Source organism: Anthonomus grandis, chromosome 9 (genome assembly GCF_022605725.1).
Source record: "Anthonomus grandis grandis chromosome 9, icAntGran1.3, whole genome shotgun sequence".
Taxonomy (NCBI): Eukaryota; Metazoa; Arthropoda; class Insecta; order Coleoptera; family Curculionidae; genus Anthonomus; species Anthonomus grandis.
In genome coordinates, this window is record NC_065554.1 from 13,929,784 (window position 1) to 13,955,310 (window position 25,527).

The following is a 25,527-nucleotide window of genomic DNA, read 5'->3' on the forward strand; positions in this document are numbered from 1 at the left end:
ACCTTTGTTTTTGTTAGTGAATACGAGTATATCTTTAACTGAGCCATCAACATTAAATTAGCACAAGAAATTGTTTTAGCAAATGACTCCCTGAATAAAAAAATTACTTCTAAACAATCAGAAGTTCGCAATAACATTAAACCAAAAACAAATACTATTTTGAATGGAAGATATGAACACTTTATTATAAGGTGATCAAGATACATTTGAGTATCTCGAAACTTTAAATAAAAGAATACGTATTTATTAAATTTACAATTCCGTCCTTTTATTTTAAAATTACTTATATTGCATTTAAAAATATTGGAATCTTAAATTAATGATATGGCACTTCTAATTAAAAAGCTTTAAATTTTCGTTCACATTATAAAAAAAAAATTATTGATCAAATAGAGCCTTTATTAATTTTAAAGTTTACTTTTAAACTTGTAATCAGCAAGAAGTATATTTTTATTTTAATAACTTCTACTCTAGAATTAAGAATTAAAACTTGAGTATTTGTATACTTAAAAAAAGCAAATATCCTCAAGGTATGTAAATCTAACATCCTAATAAGCTGAAGAGGCTTATTTTAGGAGTAGAGCTTCTACAATCTTAGAAATAAACATGCATAGGAATTAGAAAATCCATATGTAGTATCTGAATGTAATTTACAACATTAATTTAAAATTAATGTCCGGTGTAGTGTAATTCATTACGCCCATTCGAACTACCAACAAACTTGACCTCGATTTTATACGAACTCAATTATAGAAGTCCCGATTTTACTCCGTTTGATTTTTCTGTGTGAAGATCTGATTATGATGAAGTGAATACTTTCAGGTGCTGCTCTTCGCTATTAAACGAACAATTATTAACACCAAAACGGTGACTTTGAGCGACTTCAATGTAGTCAACACCTTTTTAAGTTATAAAAAAAGAAAAAAGCATTTTTTAACTAAAAACCTGAAAATTCTGATTTAAAACAAAGTTGTGACCCAATAGATTATAAACAATGCGACAGAGAGCTCCCTCTACTTAATATATAACAGTAAGAAATAAAAAGAAAAAATTACCAAGAAGTAAACTGTAATCCATTAGGTGCAATTTAGTTAAGAAATCCACATCGGCAGTTAATGTCTCCATAAGCTTTGCCTTTGCCTCTTCACCAATATAAACCTGAGAAAAAAAACATTTAAAAAAAGGTCTAAAAGTCACCAAGCATTAATATTCACCTTCATCTGTTCATTTACAAAATCATTGTCTTTTAATGTAGGCAGCTCCTTTTCCCGTTCTTTTTCAGAGGCTTCTCTATCTACTGTCGATCCTGTAAATTATTTTTTTTTTAATACATTCGAAACTCTTTTTGATTATCAGGTTTACCTTTAAGATCAAACTTTCGGTGCATACTCAAATGATTTGAAAAGACATTTCGCATAACGACGATGTAGTGTTCTGCATTATCAACCGTTAGCCTGTACATTCCAAGGTATTGAGGCAATAAAGTTTTACCATGCCTTTCAACAATATACTAAAAGAGAGATAGAAGAATTAAGTAGATAAGTAATGAAAAATTAATAGAACTTACAGGATGGTAGTGTTTAAGGAATGAATGCATTCTTTCCACTTCCTCTGAAGTCAAAGTTTTTATAATGAATATTTTATCATAGCTTTGGTAAAATTTGGCTCCGCTTTTGCCAGCAGAGTCATCTGGTAAGGGTTGGGACCTATAATATTTTAAAGTTTTGTCATCCAAAATTTAAGTAATTGAAAGAGTCTTTTTATTTTAGTGCCTATACAGGGTGATCCAGTTTAAACGTCATTAATTTTAATACGTAATAGAGAATTTAAAAAGAAATAGACTTTCATTATAATATATTTCTCAGAAATGTTTAATAACAAAGATACAGGGTGTTAAAGTTAAGAATAATTATTTATTTATTTATCATAATTTTTAAACTACCAGCATAATTTTAATTAAATTTCGCATGCAGGTTATTCTAGTGAATTGTCAATTACTGACGAAGTAAATTTTTAAAAAGATTGCGAGTGGCGTAACATACGGAGGGACTTGGTCCTTTTTTGCCTCAAATCTGCAAGATGATAAAATATTTCTTTATAAGAAGTCAACTGTTGGATTCTCCATTTAATTTGGAAATAAAAGTTACTCTGTAACGAAGTTACAAGATTTTGTCTTTATTTTATAATAAGGGTAAGCCCAGGCAGTCTTTTATAAGACAACTTAGATAATCTTGCTGCGTTAACATTTTAACCTCCAATTTTATAATTTACATAACAAAAAGATACATTTTAAGCTCTACCTGTGAGTCATGAGGGGTTTATAATTGTAAACATACATAAAGAAACCAACTTAAAGGTTTCTAGCCTGATAGTATCCTGGAAAGGTTCGATCTCTTATAGGTTATACTTAGTTCTCCGTTGACTATGTTGGCCTTCATTGTTTTTAGCCCTGGTTATTCTTAGGATAATAAAGAACCACAAATGCCTAAAACTGAGAGGGTTTTCATCACTATGCTCCCAGTTTTCCGGTTATTTTCATGAAATTTTCCTTTCATGCTGTTGCATTGTTTACATGTTCTATTTTGCAAGTTTCAAGGTTTACCTACCTTGAGAAGTCCTGTTAAATGAAGGTGCATGCCTGGTGTGGCAAGGTATATATAGGTCATAGCCTATAAATCCGTACCGTTTTCAGGAGAAAAATTCTATTTTTTCAGAGGAAAAATTCTATTTTCATTAAGTTTTCCCAATTAAATTTTTATCCCACGATTGATTCCGAGGATGATCGTGAGTCGTCGGCATCCAAATTCCTGCGATGGGTATAAAAAGGTTCCAGGTCCAACAAGGTGACACATTCGTCGCAGTAAGGTCGTACCATACCTTTCGAGCGAAGTACCAGTAATTTTTCCGTATTTCAATACCGTTATATTTTCAATATTTACATTACATTTACATTTGGAAGACATCCTTAACTTCACACCACTTATAGATATTTTAGGTTGTAAGCTCACTTATGGTTATTTTGTATTTTATTTATTTGTAATCTATGTCCCTCCTTGCACGACCAAGAGAGACTTTGAGACCTTGTGTGAAACAATTATGTCACTGGATCTGGTCCACACACAACGCATTATGATTGTTGAAGATTTTAATGTTCCGTCTTATCAGACAACCGAAGCTAGCAGTGTCAAGTGCAAGCTTTTGACCAACCTATGCGAGATCCTTGGTTTTAAGCAGTTTAACAATATTCCAAATGTTAATAATAGGCTTCTTGACTTGGTTTTTTTCAAATTTCGACGTCAGTGTCATCAAAAGTATATCACCGCTTATTGACGAAGATTTGCATCATCCTGCTTTGACAATTTCTTTTAAATCGGCTTCCCCTCTTAAATATAATCCTTCTATAAGCTCAAATAATCTACAGCAGTTTAACTTCAAAAAAGCAGACTTTCCACTCATGTATAATTTGTTGCTTGATGCAGACTGGTTGTCCGTCTTGCAGTCTTCTGACGTTGACAGCGCTTGCAAGGAACTTTACAAAAGACTTGATTCAGCTTTTGCTGCTTCAGCACCTTTAAAACAACGAAGACGACGGCGATTTCCAGTATGGTTTTTAAAACAAATTATTTCTAATATCTTTAAGAAGGAAAAAGCATATCGTGATTATAGATCCTTTCCAACTGAATTTAATCTTTCCAGATACAACAGGCTTCGTCAGACAGTAAAATCTCAAGCCCATGAGGCCTATAACTCATTTGTGACCCAAGCCGAGGAGAACATTGTCACTGATCCCTCATCGTTTTGGTCTTTCGTTAGAGCTAAGAAAGGTCACTCTTCACTTCCGTCTATCATGTGCGATGCCAATGGTAATTGTTTTCAAGGAACAGAAAATATTGTGCCAGCTTTTGCCAAACTTTTTCAGAATGCCTATAAAGATCCAATCAACCTCGCAGAAACCTATCCTCCTAATTCCTCAGACCTCATTGACATTCTTCCATCAATTACCACTGAGGAAATTATTGCTGCTAGTCGAAGGCTAAAAAACAAGTTGACAGCCGGTCCAGATGGTGTTCCAAGTTTTGTGGCTAAAGACTGCATGTTTGTCCTTTGTCAGCCTTTATGTCATATTTTTAACCTTATTTTGAAAACTGGCAAATTTCCAGGCATCTGGAAATGTGCTAAAGTAATACCAATTCACAAAAAAGACGATATAAACAGAATCGACAACTACCGACCTATCTCCATACTTGGCAATTTTTCCAAAACTTTTGAGACTATTGTTTATAACAGAATTCTTCCCCAAGTTCAATCACTACTCTCTATAGATCAGCACGGCTTTATTCCTAAAAGGTCGTGCTTCACTAACCTCTGTAATATGACTCATTTTATTTCTTCAGCCCTCGATAGAAAAAGTCAGGTTGATGTGGTGTATACTGATTTCAGTAAAGCTTTCGATCAGATAAATCATAGCATTCTGCTGGAAAAATTGAACAAGCAATTCAACTTCTCAGAAAGGCTAATTTCGTTGCTTTCGTCATACCTTATTGACCGTCTACAGTTTGTTGAGGTGGAAGGTTGCAGATCTAATACCTTTGTTTCAAGTTCTGGAGTCCCACAGGGATACAATCTCGGCCCAGTTCTTTTTATCTTTTATATTAATGATCTTATAGAACTGATTTCCTGCCTTAGACTAGCTTATGCTGATGATCTGAAAATATTCTGGTGTATCAATAGTATCTTGGACTCCTTGTTCTTACAGAGTAACTTGTGAACCCAATTAGGGGGTGGTGCAGTCGAAATCAGTTATGTCTTAATATCTCGAAATGCTGTGTGATCTCCTTTCACCGAACCAAGGATCCTGTTTTGTTTAATTACAATATAGGCAATCAAATCCTCTGTAGAAGTACTTCTATTAAAGATCTAGGGGTTGTATTCGACGATAGGTTCACATTTGTGCCACATATTGAACAGACAGTGACCTCCTCGTTGAAACTTCTGGGTTTTGTCATTCGAAACAGCCAACTCTTTAACAACTCAAACTCAATAAAACTATTGTACTTTTCCTTTGTTAGATCAAGACTGGAATACGGTTTCTTGGTGCGGTGTCCTTTCTATGAATGCCATGTTGGCTACATCGAGAGTGTTCAGAGAAGGGTTTTAAAATTTCTTATGTTTCGTGAGGATGGAATATATCCTGTTAGGGGACATGATCATGATCTGATGTTAGGTAGATTTAATCTGCAATCTCTGGCCATGAGGAGAACAATTCATTTTGTAACATTCTTATGGAAGTTGGTCAATAATCAAATAAATTCTCCTCCTCTCTTGAACGATATTCTATTTCATGTACTACGATTTGTTTCTAGAGCAAATATCACTTTTGCTTCAGATCGCGCCAGAACTAACATTAGGTTTCAGAATCCCGTATATCAAATGTGCAGAATTTTTAATTCAGTATCACCAACCTGTGACATATTTGTATGCTCCATAAAGGATCTAGTTTTGCCTCTGACAAACCAACAGTTACCATAATTCCTTGTTTCCCTTGTCCCATGAATCCCTTTCTTTGTTCATTCTAATGTTAATTTACATCTCCTTTAATTTTGATATATACATGATGTTACTATAGTAATTTAAGTTTTCCTTATTTTTCTTTCTTTTTGTTATTTAATTTATAGTAATTTAATACTTGTTTAACACTTTCAAAACATTAATTGTAGATTTTCCTGTAACTGGGCTTTGCCTGTTGGAAATAAACTGCTAAATAAATAAAATAAATAAATTAATTAAAACTTTGTCTTGACGTTGACAGTGTGAATTGGGTTAGGTAAGAGCCACCTGTTGACAGTTTACCGGCCGGTTCCAAGCTCGCGTATTAAGATCTTTATCGAATCCGTTGCTATTGATAGCTTTGTTTTGGTTCCTGTTAGAATCGTCCTAGAATTGTTTTGCACATGCGCAGATTGTTTTATGCGTTTTGGTTAAATTAGAATTGATTCCGAATTGAAAGTTTGGTGTGTTGGTTTTTTTTTGGACCGTTTCAGAATTGTCCTAGAATCGTCCAAAAATCCCTGCTCGAGAGTAGGGATCAATTCAGAATCAGGCAGTTCGCACATGCGCAAAAAATATATCCTTACAATTTTACTCGACTTCACCAAATTTGAGAAGAAGAAGAGGAAGAAGATGAAGAAGAAGTAAATAAGTTTTATGCTTTGTTAATGTTTATTGTTTTTCTTGTAAATAGATTTCACTTAACCTAAGAATTATCTATTAATTTTTTTTAAATCTATTGACATTTTTATTCCAGTTCTAATGTTTAAAAGAGTTTTAAAAAGGTCCAAAACCAAAGCAATAAGCAATATTCAAAATTTCAAAACAAGTTGTGTTTAGTAAATAAACAATCAGAATCAGCTATTTACTGTCAGTGCGTCAATCGTTCGGGTTCCATACCATGCAGAATTGAAACGGGAGCGATTCCGGATTTTACTTTACGGCGCAACGAGTTCTGCGCAGTTCTAGAATCATCCCAAAATCGGAACCAAAACAAAGCTGATATCGTTCCGTCCCGTTCAATTTATTTTTGAAACTCTCGTTTGGGGCCATCTTTCTTCGTGTTTGAAGGCCAGGCAGCAGCACGTTTTTGTTAAATTACTACCTGGACACTATCTTTCTTCGTGTTTTGTAGGGCAGGTAGTAAACGGGTAATTAAACCAACGTTTCATTAGTTCCGTTCGCGAAAAGTTACATTCTTGTTTGGAACCAGAGGAACACTCACTGCGGATTCATTTTGTATTTAATTGATAATTTTTATTGTTGACTTTTTATTTTCTGCTCTGTCCGCGACCGTACCGTTCCGTTAATTATTTTATTGATGAAAAGTAGTGCTTGGACTATCTTTCTTCGTGTTTTGTAGGGCAGGCACTAGGCGCGTTTATTGGGTATTACTTGTCTTTTCAAAGTGGTGAAGGACAAGTAATAACCCGGTCCGTGATAATATAATTACTATCCGTATAATAACAGAGCAGGGGTAAATGTTGACCGATTGATTGAGATTGCTTCGCTTGATTGGTGTTGAGTTTCCGGCTTTGCTTCACGAATGTCATCCGTAACCGCTTGTACAAAACATCATAAATCCCTTAAATCGTACTATTTTGCGTCATTAATAGAGTGCCGAATTTTTCAGTACATTTTCCCAAATAACTGCCTGCGCTTGTAATCATAGAAATAGGTAATGAGGATTGTTAGATTTTAAGGACACTTAGTCTTAAGCAACCAAAACTGTTACTTACTTATTAATATTTGTAATAATAATGATTAAGAGCAATAAGATCTCATTATAACCGGACAGTCTACTTTTAATCTTTACCTGGTTTCTCCACTGTCTAAAGGCTTACCCGAGAGGCTAGAGGGGACTCTAAGCTCCTTTAATTACTTAGAGTGGCGCCTGAGGCATTTTGTCAGCTTTTTCTCCTATAACTGTACAAAGAAATAGTGAGGGGAGTTGGCGGATACCCTGCGACCTCAAAAGTTAGAGGGTAGACATACGGCAAGTACGTAAGAACCCCCGCTACAACTCTTGCAAAATTATGATTTAAGGCACTGTTTTTAAAATATCATAGTTTAATTATACAGAAACGCCAGTTAAAATGCTGCAAAAACTTTAGAAAAAAAATTAGGCTTGAATCTTAAATTAAACCTGTCAAATGAAATAATGACTTAAGGTAACTTTTGATTCTTTTTTATATTCAACTTTTTTACAAATCCAAACCCGATTTCCATTTTTTTTATAAATTTTTACAACATTTTAGCAGGTATTTCTGAACAATTAAATTAAGATATTTTAAAAACAGTGCCTTAAATCAGAATTTTGCGAGAGTAACTTTTTTTTCCAAATTAAATGACGAATCCAACAGATGACTTCTTATAAAAAAATATTTTATCACCTTGGAGATTTGAGGCAAAAAAGGACCAAGTACCTCCGTATGTTACGCCACTGGCAATTTTTTTTTAAATTGGCTCCATCAGTATTTGATAATTCACTACAATAACCTGGTAGTTTAAAAGTTATGATAAATAAACAAATAATTGTAAAATATCCTAAAGTAATTAATTATATTTAATAAACGTATATTTTATAAACACCCTGTATTCATTTATAAGTGTCTCAACCGCCCGAGAATTATCGTACATCCTTGAAAATCTATACCCTAAACATAAATAATAATATAAGCAGAGATTGAGAGAGACCCAGAAGAAGTAAAAGAGTCAGTGAGTGCTAGCACTTCGGCTTATAAAGAGCCATGTATATAGAGTGGTCATAGTTGACCAGGTGTGGTGGTGTTTGTCCACTAGGTGGATATTAGAATGGTTGTGATTGTTTTGTGCACTGGTTAATCATGTCGACATGTGAGTAATATTTTATATTGTTGTTGTATAAGTCCATGGCTAGAGTTTTATGGTATACCAGAGTTTGTCGCTGTTTAGCGAGGTATTACCAGGTTATGGTCGATTGTGTAGCAATCGACAGGGATGCCCTCTGAGCGCGCAGTTCCTTCGAGTTGGTCTTGTGAGTTATAGAGGGCCCTCACTTGTCTTCTCGATTGACACATTTGGATTCTAAGATCTCGGTATATGTTATCTTAGTTTCCGAGTGTTGAGATGCTTACTGCTTAGCGGCAGTGGAGCGTCTGGGGTAGCCTTAACTATTTTAGGGGACACTAGCTAGTCGTCGAAGAAGATATATATGTAAATTATAAGCAAACATAAAGTAACTATATTGATGGTTATTGGCATGACTGAATCAAGGGGACTCCGGTGGGTAAACTTAATCTTTATTAGATGGGTCAGTACAGTAAATCGTAAACATTTTTGTTTCATGGTACTCTCAATCTCTTGCTGTATACATGGTGGAGCTCGCTGAATGAACTGCATTGTCAATACTCACGTAAGTTTAATTATAAAAATACCCAAATTTTACATAATTATTCTTAACTTTAACACCCTGTATCTTGGTTATTAAACATTTCTGAGAAATAATTTGTAATGAAAGTCTATTTCTTTTTAAATTCTCTATCATGTATTAAAATTAATGACGTTTAAACTGGACCACCCTGTATGTATACATATGATTTTTTAAAAATATTTACGCCTATTTCTTGATGACTAACAGGCTTAAAATAGTATATTATACTATAACCAAAAATAAAATCATCTTGCCTGTTATAAGCAATATATCAAGATAAGAAAGGTAGTAAAGGAAATATGAACAATTACATCCTTATAATAGATTAATAAATCTAATCTATATTTAGAATTCTGAGTTGTGTTTATTATGTTTGTATGATCTGCCAATTATGCAAAACCAAAATAAAAGGACAAATCTAATATTGAATTAAATTAAATTTGATTTAAAAAAGAAATCGTGCATATAACTTATTTAGATTAGTCAAGCTAGTACAACACAGTCATTTAAAAACATTGTATAATCTATTGTAAATAATGTCACATGTATTTTTATTTTTATGATTAAAAAAGGTAACTATACTTTTAGCAATAAATTAGACATGCCGACTATTGGTACCTATAATTTACTTATTTTTTTACAAGAGTGGTAATTATGCATTTCAAAACACAACGTCAACAATTAATTTTATTTTTAGATATTCATTGTGTATGAGGTTTGTTGGTTTTGTTATTAATGTACTAAAATAATTATATACTTAAAAATTTATCTGGAATAGCAGCTATAGGCTAAAGTATTGTATAGGATTTTCTTGCATGTCCTTCTTATTGATTTTTTAGACTGTACACCTGTGCAAAATAACTTACCTAGTTAGTGATTCCTTGTAATCTAAATCATCAATGCCAAACCTCTCTCTAATATTACGAAACACCATTGGACAGTATTCCTTGACTTTAAAGTGTGATGGCATATTTTCCCTAAAAAATATAATAAAGTATTTAATTGTAGGCAAACTTCTGTTTTTAACACAAGACTTTATCTAATGTGCATATTAGTAAATAAATCACTTACTTATTAAACAGATGGTTATCAATTTTGATCTTTGAATATGCCCTGAAATCGTCTGGTAATAACATCACAGGAATTGTTACATGCATCAGTTCATTAATCTAAAAATTAAAAAAAAAAAAACATGATTTTTTTGTGGAAAAAAAATGACAAATCTGTCAGTATGCCAAATGGAATAGAAAAAGTAGAAATATCTTTTACAGAGTGAGAAAAATGAATGAAATAAAAAGAGTAAACTGGCATCTTTTGAACTATTTAATTTACACACTCACAGGGGTTTATGAAGTTTAGCTTTAGACTACACACTAGTGCGTAAAAAGTAAATCTGATATTTAATTTGTAATTTGTCAAAATTATCAAATACATAAAAGTAATTTTATTTTCATTGTGGATGAAGATACTGCATCTAAAAAAAAAACAGTATTTTATTAAAATTTGGTAATAGATCTATAATACAGATGCTCTACTTTCCAACAATAAAGCTAGATCTAGACTGCCAATTAACTTCTTTTTATTCCTCAGCAAAACCTTGTATGTTCAGGCTCACATTTTTTTATATTAACATCGTTATGGGTTAAAGGGTTTCTTTGAATCATATAATAATAATAAACCCCATGGATTATTAAAAACGAATGTAACACTGAGCTTTTTTTTAAGTTTCTTAAATTGTCAGCTTACACATTAATTTTTTTTTAATGTAAGTTTAAGGGATCAAAAAGAGAATGTCTTTTAATAAACTTCTGTGATAGTAGCTTGCATTTTTGGGTGGAGAATCCCCATAGAAATCCATCTGATTTTACAATGTCTTTAATGTTTACAAATGGAAGCTGTCGAAAAATTCAGGTCATGCTGAGAAACCACAGAAACTTTGACTGACATTAACAAAAGAAGTAAAATTTGTCATGCCTTAAACTATAAAACTTCTCATATTGCGTTACCATTGTAACTTATCATTTTAAAATATTACTTACATATTTGATACCATTTTTGAATAATGTGTTTGTTGATTAAAGATAGTATTAACAACATGGCTTAGACAAGTTCAGCTCAACACAGAACACAGTTAAATACAGAACACAGAAACAGGGTTAATTTTTTATTACCCTTTTACTGCATGTAAAAAACTTCTAACATGAAATAACTACAGGACAGTCTATTTCTACTCGTCTTCAACAACCTAAAATTACAGCCTGTATATAAATTAATTCATCAGAAAGTAACGCATCGGGAAATTCCGATGATGAAGCAAAATGCTTAGTTTGCATAAATCTGTTATAAGCATGACAATTTCTAATTTAAAATACGAAATTCAGAGCCTCTAAAAAACCTCTAATCAGCAGGAAGAACCAGAAGACCCGACTCAACTTTGCAGAAAACTAATTTCATTGGACAACCAACAACTGGAAAAAAGTTAATTTTACTGATGAAATTAAATTTAATTTATTTGGGTTTTATGGAATATTGTGGGTACATCACCCAGAAGGCAAGAGATTTGATCTAAAGTAGACAAAGCCTACTGTAAAGCATGGTAATGGATCCTGCATGATATGGGGTTGCTTTTGTGGGTACAGTATAGGACCATTACATGTTATTAAGGCTATTATGTCAAGTCAAAGTCAAAGTCAAAATATACTTTATTTGCTAAGTTTACAAACTTGTGCTAAAAGCTTCCTAATCCTAGAATTTATAATACTAGTAGTTATTTGGTTATACAGGATACAGGATAAAAACAGGATACATATTCGATTTTGATTGTACATAGAAGCATATTTTATATAATCAAAGAAAAAACTAAAAAAGAAGGAAAGAAAAGGCAAGATCCAACATAAAACAAGAATAATAAAAAAAATCTGTTCAAGAAATATAATTAATTTTAAATATTAAAATGAGTTGTTAAAATACTCTTCAATGCCTTACTAAGCTTTTGGTAAGATTAATTTCTTTACTTCTCTCCTAAACTTTTTAAGGTCTGTAACAGTAGTCCTAATCAAAAAAGGAACATGATTAAATATTTTACAACTAATAAATATAAGAGAGTTTCTCATAAGTGAGGAGGTGGGAATTGGAAGAAATAAGTTGTTTACCTGACAAGTATTATGGCTGGTGCAGGATGGTGGACTAACGGACTTATGTATGAGTGTTGCAGTTTCCAATATAAAGAGTGAGAAAACTGTTAAAATTCTTTCAGCTACAGAAAGTAATGGATCGAAATTTTGTATTTAGATATTCTGAAAAATGTAATGCTACCATTTTCTGAGGATAATTTACCATTGACCTGGATATATCAGCAGGATAACGACCCTAAACATATGTAAGTCAAAGGTAATTCAAGAATGGTTTTAGAAAGATTGGGCTTATGGATTTTCTAGTACAAAGTTCAGATCTTAACCCTACTGAAAATCTCTGGCAGGATCTAGAACGGCGTATAAGACTATATCAGATCAGCAATAAAAATGATAATAAAAGTTTTATTATCATTTTTAAGAATCCTGGAATTCTATTGGAGAAGAAACCATTACGAAACTTTTGGAATTCATGCCAAACTGATGTGGCGAGGTTATTGCCCATAAAAGATACTCTATACCCATTAATTTTATTAGTTTAGAAATAAGTTTATGTACAAATATTAAGTAACAAAATTTGGTTTCTCTACTTTTGTCTGTAGAGTATTTTGTTTAATTAAATAAATTCTTTAATTTTTATTATATATTTTATTACTTTAGCAAAATAAAATATTTAAAAATATTGTTGATTTTCATTATGTATAGAATTGCCTTACTCTCGGCATATTCAAATAAAACCTTATTTTAAAAAGTTTCTCTACTTTTTCGATAGTGTAAGTAGAAAGATAGAAAAAAATATTTATAAATTACATTACATTACATTATGATTTATGAACTACAAAAATTCATGCCACTTAAACTGTTAAAGGTAGCATATCAAGCTCTAGTAGAATCTCTCTTGAATAATTGTATAAGAATATGGGATGGTGCCTGCAGTGCAATTTTATCAAACTTAATAATAACCCAAAAATATGTACTATTATACTACCAAACCCCAAAAAGATCCCTTCCCATTTACGTCAATGGATCAAAAATAATCATGAATTAAGATGGCTTTTCTATAATTGTTGTACATAATGGTTAAAAATCTTTTACTTTCATTGTTGTATCTTTGTCAGAATAATTTTAAAATGGTGGTGAAATCCATTGGACTTATGGTTATTAAATATTGTATGCTGCAGTAAAATATAGGTTAATAATGTATTGGTGTATGTAATGTTGATCTGTTATAACTGCATAGTATTGTTACAGGATGTATTGCAATAGATTAGTATCTTGTTTTAAGTCAGTCTCTACAAGTTACTTGTGACTTGTACATGTAATAAGTAGTACTGCATGTATTTAAATTAAACTCTGTGTTTAAAAAATTTATATTTTTAAAAATCTGAAATAAATCTAGTTATTATAAAAAGTTACATATATAAATTGGCTTCTGTTCTTCAAAAAAGATAAGTTCGATTCAATTTCAGAAAATTGCCTAGAAGTCCAGAATTAAGAGGTATCAAACTTTGTTTTGAAATCTATTTCTTAATTGTTAAAGGTATATTTCAAAATTATATGCCTAGTCAAATTTGTTGAATTACACAAATCCAAAAAGTAACCTTTATAAAAAATCGGCCCAAAGATATTGTTATATTGAAAGTGATATAAAGAAAATGTTAAAAACACACATGTACTTTTAACAAAAAAAAAAATGAAATTCCTTTGATTTGAATTTGGGAGGATCTGTAATTGGTTTTTTACCCTAATGAATAAATTAGGCTGAAAATGCTTCTATAATAAGCTTTTTGAGGTTTAATATCTGAAAAACAGATTATTGGTTTTATTGATATTGATACCACAATTCACAAACAATATACCTAGTTTAATCAAACATACAATTACTAGTCTCTGTTAAACATTAGTTACAGCACCTAGATGTGCAATGTCTGCATGGGCAATATAAATTTATAATATCAATTTTAATTCTCATCTACCTATACAGGATGTTATAAAATAAGATACTGATTCTTAAGGCTGTTATTCCTTAATTCCATTGAACAAGAAAAGTTTAAATAAAGTCCTAAACCTCTTAGATTTTGAGCTACAGTGTGTTAAAATCTTAAGAAAAAAATTGGTTCTTCATCATAAGTTTAATAGCTTTCTAGATATGTTTATGAAATTTAGCACACACCCTTTGAGTATCAATAGCCATTTTTTGATATAGAAGCTTTTTTTAAAACTTTAATTTGATTTCTTGACTCTTTTTTGTCCAACATGTGATTACCGTGGAAAAAAAACATTTTTATGTATGGCCAATCTAGTAGCAAAAAAAATTAAATTTATTTATTCTATAATCCATTATGTTACCATTAAAATAAAAAAACAATATGTAAACAAAAATGAAAAAAAGTTTAGATTAGCTGTTGAAAGTGGCCACCACAACACTTTAACTCTCTGTAGTTTTTTTTAACACTCTGTAGCTCAAAAGATTTTAGAGTTTTAGAGATTATTAGAGTTTAGGACATAGCTTTATTTGAACTTTTCTTCCTAAAATCACCTAAGGATTAACACCTTAAGGATCAGCATTTTATACTGTAACACCATGTATTAAAAAAACAATTGTTCCTTAATATAGGATGCATTACAAAATTAAAAAAAAAATGAAAATTGTGAAAACAAAAGAAACATAGAATTGACATATAATCCAAAACATAATAAAAAATACAACATTTATGAGGTAGGTCTTGTGATTTTCAAATTCTTAGAGCTAAAATACATCAATCGGCTATCTTGAGTTTTTTAAAAAATATGGGGAAAGTCAAAAGGTATGCTTCTCATCTTAAAGAAAGTACAAGGCAATTGGCACTACTGGCATGACACCCATAGGACTTTTTTCACACAGGACAAATACTTGGAGAAGATATAAGAATCATAAAAACAAAGGATTTTCTATTAGGAAGCAATAAAATCCGAGAGACAAATTAAAACTGAACAAACAGCTATTTTTGTAAAGGCTTTTTTACCTATTGAGATTAAGTTAATATTAAGTAAAATATACATATATTAAGTTATTATACTATGAAATTTTATAATGGGAAAGTAGTAAATATCCTCAGGGCCAAAGGCACTATAACATGTAAATGAGTTTCATATTAAATGAGAAAATTGTTTTTCAGTAAAAAATTATTTACATATGTATAATGTACATGACATGAATAAAGAACATGCAGTATTGATAACTGAAGTAAAACCTTGTCCAGTCTTAATTTTTTTCTTCAAAAGGAAAAACCCAAAGAATAAAAAAGCAATAAAAATTGTAAATTAGATATCTGGTCCTTCAGTAATAAATATTAGTAAGGAACAAAAAACTGGTTTCATGTTCACCTAATTAAGCTAAAAATTAACAAACTTACTGTGTGATTTATTCCCCACATAAATACACTCAGAAAAGGCTCGTTAGCCCTAAAAAGCTTCACTTTTTGGTGTTTTACCCTGAAATGTTTCTTTTTTAATTTGGACTGTCCACTGGAACTCATTTTGAACTGTTTTTGATAAAGTTCTACTGGTAAATTTAACACTGCCGGTACGAGCAGTTTACGCCATTTTACAAAGCGACAAAGACAAGAACAGGCTCAGGCTTTTTATCGCACAAACAATCCGAATTTGTTTATTTATCTACTAAAGTTGATGAAATTTTTATACCGATATTTGAGAAACACACCTTCATTGATTAGTTGTCGGCTATACTCGACCGGTAACGAATGCTACCGAATCAATGACAACTATTACAGGCTACAGTCGAGCGGTGTGAAGTTGGCTTTCCAGGGTCGAACATATACAGACCGAATGTCCAGTGGCGTCAAAAAACGATTTTTTGATTTTTTATCGGTTTAAAAAGCTTACCGTTTTTACTTGTCCATTGTTGGAATAATCACGAAGCATGTAATATTTCTCCATACCTGTGCCACCGAACATAAACTAGAATAGAAGGATCACTCTAAGCGCCGCCCAAAATGTTGCCTTTCTCACTCGCTTTCTGATGCTACTCTTTTTTGCTGCCCGGTGGCGACTGCGTTATACAGGGGCGTCTTCAATATTAGAACTATAATAGCGTTGTGCGGAAATTTTGTACTTTAAAAATGCCGGCGATATGTTGCGTAGATGGCTGCAGGAGTAAAAGGGGATATACATTTTTTTAAAAATAAAAATGGATTAGTTTACAGAAAAAAATACATGCTTTTCTTCAGTATTTCTTAAATATCTAGGAAAATTGAGATCCTACAAAAAAATCTAATAAACAAAAGTTGGTTTAAAAACAAAAGATTGGCTTTTGTTTGATTTATCTAGGTGCTATAGGCGCTAAGATACAACTGTGTGAACATAACCCCTTTTTTTAGATAACAAAACATAATGACGTAAAATAATAACGTGAAATAATTAAAAAAAAAAAACTATCAAAAACTTTAAAAATAAACTTGATTATAAGTCATTAGCATATAAATTAAAAAAGTTAGGAATAAAATAAAAATAATTGCAGTTTTAAAAAAATTTATCATATAAAATTATGTATTTATTTCAAAACTTAAAGCGTAGCCTTCTACAATGGACTATATATAGGTACCAATAATATGTTCAAAAAGTGTCAGCGATTTAGAGTACATATTTTTTTTAAATCGTGATTTTAATCTGAAAAAATGCAAAATTTTTGGTAATATTCTGTTATTAGTGGTGGTTTTTAATAGTGAAAGCTATCCGATTTATTATTAGTTGCATTGCAATCATTTGAATGATATAAATTTTAGCCACTTATACCGTCTAACCATACTTAAAACTGCATTTTTTTCGTCATTAAGGGTGGTTTTTAAGGGTTTAAGTTTCAAAATATTGATATGTACTATAATCCCCAATGTAAAACTATATTTATTTTGCATATTTATATGAATTCTAGGTTGTAAAAAAACACCTATTTTCGTTTTATTTGAATTTTAGTGGTTTGTTCTTTCATCCCCTATTTTAAAAGCAAATAATTAGGCATTTAATAAGTTTTTTTTATTTAACTGCCTTTTTATATTTCACTGTTACCGAGTTCCATATGCTGAGTGTTGTTATCACATTATTATGTAAATTTTATTAAATATTTAAAAAATGGGTATATTAACGAAGTTATTATTAATTAAGTGTATGTAATATTAGATAGGTAGTTTTTTGGTCAGTTAAGAAAAGAGCATGAAAGGAACGTAAAGCTAAGATTTAATTGTGTACATTCTAATAAACTTAATTTTAAAGCTATCTACCAAGTGTTTTTCTTATAGTTATTTGTTCAAAAGAGATACTTAATAATATTCTTTCAATTTCATTTTAACAATAATACAAAGTGCCTTTAATTTCAAAAAATTCCATATATTACACGCTGCCCGCCGCGATGTACGAAAATATTCCTTATTAAAAATGTTTCAAACACCCCCCGTATCGTAAAGGATTGCCGTCGAAACTAAATAATGATTTACGACCGCGTAAAAAAAGTCGGCACTGTTTAGAAGTCCCTACTTCAAACGGCCGCAAGAGAGTGAACCTACTGTCTTGTTCTTTATACTGTGCCTGTGCAAACAAATTCAACCAAGGAAACTGCATTATAAGCTTTGTCTCTTAACAACACAAAGTCTTTAAAAAGTCTAACATTGACTTCACTAAAACTGTTAGTGTGATGACCATGCTGCAAAAAATTTCTGAATGCAAGCGACCAATCTTCCCGTCTTTTCCAATAATTGGAAATATATATTATCCACTTTGGATAACGCAAAACTACTGCAGACATTTCAGGAACGTCATTACTTTCTCCTATACAAAGGCAATAGGCTTTAAATGCACTAAACTCTGATGATGCTGTTAAGATATCCCTAAAGAGTTTGTACAACATTTGTCTATGTTCTTTAAGTATATCATTGTTTTTATCCCACAGCCAACGCCAGACAGATTGACACACGTGAAATCGGCATAACAAAGCTTTTGAATCTGGCCAAACCAAGGCAATAGCTTGTCTCTCTGACTCACTGTCATCAGTAATAAATATTTTGGGATATTGTTGACAATTAAAGGTACGGTCTGTTTTGGGCGAGTAATGGAGGCGATTAAACGATGCGTTTAATCACTTACGTCTAATCGCCTCTGGTGGTCTGTATTCGTAGATAGCGTCAGTATTCGGTTAGTCTCCAATCAATCAGTAGTTTTTTAAAAACCGTCCTAAAATGATTACACGTGAACTTGTGATGGCAGCACAGTTGCTTATGGAAGAAGAAGCGGATGATGACATTTTGGTATTATCATTATTGCATAAAAGGCGTAGAAAGGTTCATAACATGTTTGTTCAAAGAAGAAAGGAGGGATGTTTTAGTACGCTGATAATGAGACATTTAATTGATGACGAAACCAAATTATTCAGAGAATACTTTAGGCTTACTAGATATCAGTTTAATGAACTTTTTAACGTTGTATCCGCTGACATAAAAAAATCTCCTACTAAATTTGTTAGAAGACCAATTACAGCTAAAGAAAAGCTTGCTTTGGTGCTAAGGTATTTCATGGTGAGAATCTGTTGTAATAGATTAAACCGAATTTTCTTTTAGGTTCTTGGCTACAGGAGAATCCTATCGTTCCATGGCATTTAATTATAGAATTTCCCATAATTACATTAGTGTTTTGGTACGAGATGTTTTGAAAGTGCTATATAACAAGTTAGTGCCCGTGTTCTTGAAACAGCCCTCGAAAGAAGATTATCTTAGAATAGCTGGACAGTTTGACGAGAAATGGAATTTCCCAAATTGCTGCGGAGCTCTTCACGGAAAACACGTGCGTATTATTTGCCCACAGAACTCAGGCAGCTTGTTTTTTAACTACAAGTCATTATTTTCTATTGTGTTGCTGGCGATTGTTGACGCTGAATATAAATTTGTATGTATTGATGTTGGTTCATATGGAAAGGAAGGGGACAGTAATATTTTTAATAAGTCGTCTATGTTTCATCTTGTCAATAACGATAAATATATGCCAGAGGACAAACCTTTACCAAATTCAGATATACGATTACCCTATGTTATTCTTGGAGATGAAGCATTTAAACTCTCAAAACATCTTCTTCGTCCATATCCGCGAGATCAGGCTAACATTAATATACAAAAGCGTGTCTTTAATTACCGCCTGTGTCGAGCACGAAGAACTTCAGAAAATACATTTGGATTACTGTGTCAAACATTCAGGATTTTTTACACGCCAATTGCTGTACAATCTTCCACAGTAGATCTTATAATAACCATTGCATGTTGCTTCTAGTCAAAGTTCTATAGAAGATATTGACTATGACATGCCCAAGGACAACATGATTTGATTAAACCCCTCGGGCGGAAATTCAACTGTTGAAGCATTTCAAATTAGAAATAGGTTTACAGAATTTTTCAATAGTCAAGAAGGCTCGGTGACCTGGCAGCTAAAGCACGTAACGGCAACAGATAATTAGATTTAGTTACTCTGCAATCTTGAGTTAAATATTTTGTAATATTTTATTATGAAAATAGACAAATAAAACTATTACCTATCTAGACACACCTTTTTTATAACTCAGTTAAATTATAATTACTAACAAGATCTGCGCAATCGGTAAATGCTTGAGAGTCCTGGATATCACATAAAAATTCTGTTGTACTATCGTAATTGTAATGAGCTGATGTGAGAGAGGCACGAGAAGTGGAGGGAGTGGGACGGGATCCTGTTTGCGACATTTCCAATTCCATTCGAGAAATCAAGTCCAGTGTTTCTTTCTTTGCTTTGACTTGTAAATGAGGTGGAAAGGTGATAACTGTTTCAGCCATGCTGGCAAAAAAAGTTTGGATTGGATGGTTTTTGCCTGAAGAGGCAAATGATTCTTTTATTTCCTTAAACACGAGCTGTCTCTCGTTTTCTCTCTTGTTAAGTGTTTCCAAAAGCTGCTCATTACCAATATGTTTCTTCTTTCTTTGGGGGCCTTCATTTATCTTTGTATCCATTTTTTCCTGCACAATATGTCTCTTCTTTCTTGGTGCACCTTCATTTATACTTGTATCCAAATCTTGTGATTGTGGAGAATTAATTTCTGCCGTTGTATCGTCCTCTGCAATATCTTCCTTTTCTTCACCTGAAAAAACTTCTTGTGATTGTTCGGTTAATGTTTGCTTAGTTTCTGAATCACTTGATGCGCCTGCTTCTTCTTCTACTGACACATTGCATAAAGTTCTAAAAAACCATATATGACATGAGCTATAATAAAGTAGGTAGGTATATAAAAATGCTTTACTTTCTATTGGATCTGGTTTGCTCTAAAAAGTTAAGAGCATTCATGTGCACCCATGTAATTGTAGCCTTCGCTGAGGAACCAGTTTTGTTTCATATCCTTCTTCTTTTTCCAATAAACATCTTTTAAACTTTTCCACCGAGACTTGCATTCAGTGACTGGAAATAATGTACGACATGAAAAAGTTCGAATTATATTAGTAGTTAATAGCTTAGTTTACACCAAAAAAAAACTATACTTGGGTTTTAAATTTGTTGTTTCGAAAAAAAAAACACAATTATACATATTGAAAGAAGTGTATAAAAATGATACGCAGTTTAAGATTTTAATAAAATTACCTAATTGAAATGTAATTTATTTTGACACAAAAGCATATCCTATATATACAGGCAATACTTTTGTTGTTTATTAAATTTAGTATTCCGAAGAAAAATGTAATGCCACAAATATGTATGTAAATATTTTATAAATAAAAAAAGTAAACAAAAGGAAAATAATGTTATACATTAAATAAACTTACCGCTTTTGTCTATGTTTTTTGATATTATTTTCCAAATATTATCCCGTACATTTTGATCCTTATATAATTTATGATTTAAATTATACAATGCTGGATGAGTTGACACTTCGTAAATCAATTTTTCATCTTCCGCTTTGGAGAATCGAAGTCTGTTACCTTTGTTGGAGCTCATTTTGCAGCCACACTCGCGAGCGATTTAACAAACGCACGCGTTTACTTTGCCTGACGACCAATTTTGCTTAAAGACGCGTCGTCTTGTGGCGACTTGTTTCGACTTGTCGCCTAAACCAGACCATTTCTATGATATGGCTATTTAACCTAATGGCACGATTAAATGTCTCGTCTAATCGCCCCGACTACTCGCTCAAAACAGACCGTACCTTAAATGCTGTTGGCATTGTACGTTTCAGTAAACTGCAACCAGCTACATAATCCTCGGTGCGTTGACCTTTTGTTATAATGACAGCTAGAGGCACTGCTGACAAGACGTCAAAACAAACGTCACTGATGTGTGGCTTTTAAACCGGTTTTCCACCAAACGGACTAGTCGAGTTTCTGTTTTGTTCTTGTTTTTTGAAACACATAAAACAAAAAACAAAACTCGGACAAATTTGAAACTCTGTTTCCACTAAGCAGACAAATTATAGTCGCAGTTTCATTTTAGTTTTTAGTGCTTTTCCACCAAACGAACTAGTGTGTTGCTTGTTTTGTGCTACAAAAGTAATGGAAATGTTTAGTAATAAAGATAATTTTTTTATCATGGTTGGTGCTTGGTTTGTATTGCGTTCTATGAAGCAAAAGTAACAGATAGGTAGAGATACTGAAACAGAGGAGAAATAGGTTTTTTCTATTTAAAAAAAACTATTTTTTTTCCTTTTTAAGTACTTTAAAACACCCTGTATAATAACAAAATAATTTTAAAAGATACCTTTAGAAAGTCCCTACTAATTTCAGTTTTTTTTTTTCAATTTTTCTTTAAATATTAAGATGCGTTTTACGTGAATAAACCTGTATATTATTTTGGCAGATTCCTTTCGAATTAATACAGTAGTATACCTATATTTATACTGCATTGTATATCTATTGATAAACGTTTCGTATCAACTTACCTGTTGTTTATTTTTATTGTTTTATACTACGCTTTTTGTTGAATACACCCCTACACACAAACAGCTGAAAAGCAACTAGGTATGCGTTTAAAAACGCAACATGCTGTTTCCACTATACAAGCTCCAGTTCTTAAACACGTGAAACCCTTTGATGTTTACCGCTTCCGAACGGGACCCGAAAAACAAAACAGCAACTGTCGCAAAAACTTCGAGTCTTCAAAAAGTTTGCAAACATTTGCAATTTTGTTTTTTTCGACACAAGTTTGTGTTTTGTTTTTGTTTTGTTCGTTTAGTGGAAAACCGGCATCAGAGTCGCAAGAAGATGTGCTGTCCATAAAAGCAATATCTTTAGCAAATGGCAATTTGTGAGCCCTTTGCATCATAGGAGTAATTATTACAATTGCAAATGGTTCCTCCTGAATTTCCACTATTATACCTTGCGCTTTATAACTATTACTCTTTTTACGAAGATTCTGAAATTGAAATTAATATTAATTTAATTAATCAACGACTAAAACTACCACTTACTTTGACTGAGGTTACGGTAGGATTTTTTTGTTTAAGGGCCAAATTACGGACCAGCTGGTAAAGTTCCTGTGTGTTATCAAGCGGATAAATTCTATCGTCTCGGTAAACCTACTACAGGTAAGTTTAGGAGGAATTATGACATCGTAATTGTTCTGGTCGGTACAATAATCTTAAGAAAAAAAGAAAGATTAGGGCTATGAATCTCCGGTCCTAAGAAAATAAATAAAATAAACAAAAATAATGGAAGTGTTTGGTTTTTAATTTGAAATAATAGTTACAGGTACTTGCATACTTGTCTTGTGTCAAATCCGATATTCTTTCTGTAAATATCCCACCAGATATTTGCCAGTGAATCACAGTACACAGCTTTTTAGAAACTGTATACTGTGCAGTGAATTTGGTAGAATCTTAATCAATTTTTTTATATTATTTTTTTAGAGGATATCTTAACAACCTGATAAAAAAAGAGTTCGGCAAACTTTTCTGAAAAAGAATAATAAATTATTTTGCTCTATAATTTAGTAAGTCAATATGCAGGTACAATTGAATCAAAAAAGACTGATGTCTTGGAACGAAAAAAATCAGGACTGGGAAAATTTGATAGCAGAGTTTAATGTAAAAAAACCTGTGTTAGGGGTGGTTCGAACCCTAAATAATCTTCAAACAAAGTATGAGGGTATCAAAAGATCTAAGAAAAAAGTAGCCAAGAACAAACAGGAAACATTTAAAACTGTTGGCGGTAGTGCAACCATAACACCTCTTACCACCTATGAGGAAATAATTTATAATTTAATAACACTGAGTGTTTAGGGACTGACTTTAAGATATCATGATGATAGTAAGTGACAGAATATAGTGGCTCAAATTTGACGTTCATCTATATGGGATCTCTTAGATGTATGTTTTCTTTTCATTTCTCAGACACATAACAGTTGCATAGCCAGCAAAGAGGTGCAGGTGAGGGAAGGGTGTAACCTTACGTCGGGCATTATCATATTAAATAACGAGAGATTAACCTAGATGAAAAATCACAAAACACTCATACAGATTAAGAACAAAATTTAGAATATTATACACTTCTTGCAAAAACTATACAAGCTCCAACTCTTTGAAAAATTTGAGGTTAAAAATTTCGTGGTAAACCTTTTATACGCTGCTTTTTCCTGTTGGTAACTTATTCTACTGGTAACCAAGAATTATCCTGCTAGTAAGACAAACAAGTTCATAATTCAATTTTAATTTTACGAGCAGGATAACTTTTCCAGACACTTTACCAGCTATTATCCAGCTATATTACCAGCTATTTATTACACTATTATCTATCTAGTGCGGAGCTATTTACATCTGTGGCCGGTCCATAATTTGGCCCTAAACCTAATAAAATATCAAAAATAAATAATAACAAAATTATACACAACAAATGTATGTGTTGGAGGCCTCAATTAGTAGTATAAATTGGTGTTTTATGAACTGGTGAATCCCAGATAGGAAAAATGTGATCTATGAACCACAAAACACAAATATATAGAGAAGTGGTAGTTGCATACAAACTGATAGAAATTCTTCTGCTATCGTCCTCTCGCTTGGCAACGGAAACTGTTGTAACTAACTTGACAGTTTGATGTACCTAATTGGACCAATCAAAATGGTAGATAGGCGTGGCCAAAGTAAGGTGGGAAAATTCAAATTTCATTTAATAAGAAATCTCATAGTCTTGTTATTTAATCGCAATATCAAAAGCAAATGCTAATCCAAAAGGATACTTTTTGATTAGGATTGAATTTTTATTGAATATGTTGTTATTTTTTGGTGACTTTATTAAATTTTTATTGACCTTTATGCATTTACATTATTAATACCCTGAATAAATCCTAACTTAGAAAGTTTGGTCTTCATACAACAAAGTTCCTTATTAAAGTTATAAGTTTATACATTTAGGAATTTGGAAGGATATATGATTTAATGTTTTAACAAGGGTGTACAACTGTTTATTTTTATTGTATAACTCGTGAATTTTTTGCTATAATCTCTTCTGATAATATAGTAGCACATTTTGTAAATATTTTTTGTTTAATATCTGAAATCCAGACCTATGTATCTAATAGGAAATGTGGGTCTTTCAGAAATTATAGTACTTAAACAGAAAAAGAAACAAATCGAGTAATTTATTTTATATGGGGACAAAAAGTGTCCCAATTAAACCCTGTTTAAATCTGCCTGAAAAAGTGTTAAATTGGAAGTGTTTTGTCCCTATATTAAATAATGTCCTCGATTTGTCACTTTTTCTATTTTTGTACTATAATTTCTGAAATAACCTCGCATTTCCCACTAATTTTAAGCGCACGGTATAGTCAAATCTTAAATTACCCGCGATTATGAGGTCACAGACCCATTTTCACTTCCGGTTAGTACTACTCCTCGAAATTCAGAGAGCGCAATAGTCAATACATGTTCAGTGTTCTATTGGCTCTTACAGGTAGAGTTGGGCGATTCGAATCTTTATTAATATTCGAATCATACGAATTGTACTAACTTAGTGATTATTATCAAAAGATTCGTATCAATTGCACTAAAATTAAATCGTAGATATATATAATACGCCGGGACGTACGTATTGTATAAATGTACAATATGCCCTCATATGCGACATATTGTACATTTGTATAAATGTATTTATATAACATGATGCGGATAGTAGTAGGAATACGATTAATACAAATTGCGATTGCCAATACAACCTAAACGTAGTCGGTAGAACTAGAACTGCTCGGTGCGATACGAATTTATACGAATACGAAAAGGTACCATCGGTACGAATCATACGAATACGACGATCTCTATTTACGGGAGTTTCCTAGTAGTATTAATCTATAATTAAGACAGTATTCGTATTTACTTAGGAAAATATCGACTCGAATCTCCATTTTTAAGTTTTAACCGTCGTAACAGTTCACAAAAACACTTAAATGAGACTTTTT

General features: G+C 32.0%; 2 protein-coding genes across 5 annotated transcripts in view; one reads left to right on the forward strand and one right to left on the reverse strand.

Moving 5' to 3' along the window:
• Positions 1-15,830, reverse strand: part of LOC126740101 (phosphatidylinositol 5-phosphate 4-kinase type-2 alpha) — a 28,287-nt gene extending 12,457 nt beyond the window's left edge. Inside the window, exons 1-7 of one of the 3 annotated variants that reach the window (XM_050446003.1) lie at positions 15,486-15,830; positions 10,031-10,128; positions 9,826-9,936; positions 1,568-1,706; positions 1,363-1,510; positions 1,215-1,306; positions 1,056-1,158 (exon numbers count right to left, since the gene is read on the reverse strand). In XM_050446003.1, the coding sequence (XP_050301960.1) occupies positions 1,056-1,158; positions 1,215-1,306; positions 1,363-1,510; positions 1,568-1,706; positions 9,826-9,936; positions 10,031-10,128; positions 15,486-15,608 (814 nt within the window). In that variant the 5' untranslated portion in view covers positions 15,609-15,830. Of the gene's footprint in view, positions 1-1,055; positions 1,159-1,214; positions 1,307-1,362; positions 1,511-1,567; positions 1,707-5,462; positions 5,621-9,825; positions 9,937-10,030; positions 10,129-15,485 lie in introns of those variants that run through there. The other 2 variants (XM_050446002.1, XM_050446004.1) reach the window with 2 other exon arrangements.
• Positions 1-25,527, forward strand: part of LOC126740106 (fatty acid-binding protein, adipocyte) — a 484,513-nt gene that overhangs the window by 200,261 nt on the left and 258,725 nt on the right. The gene's annotated exons all lie outside the window — the stretch shown is intronic.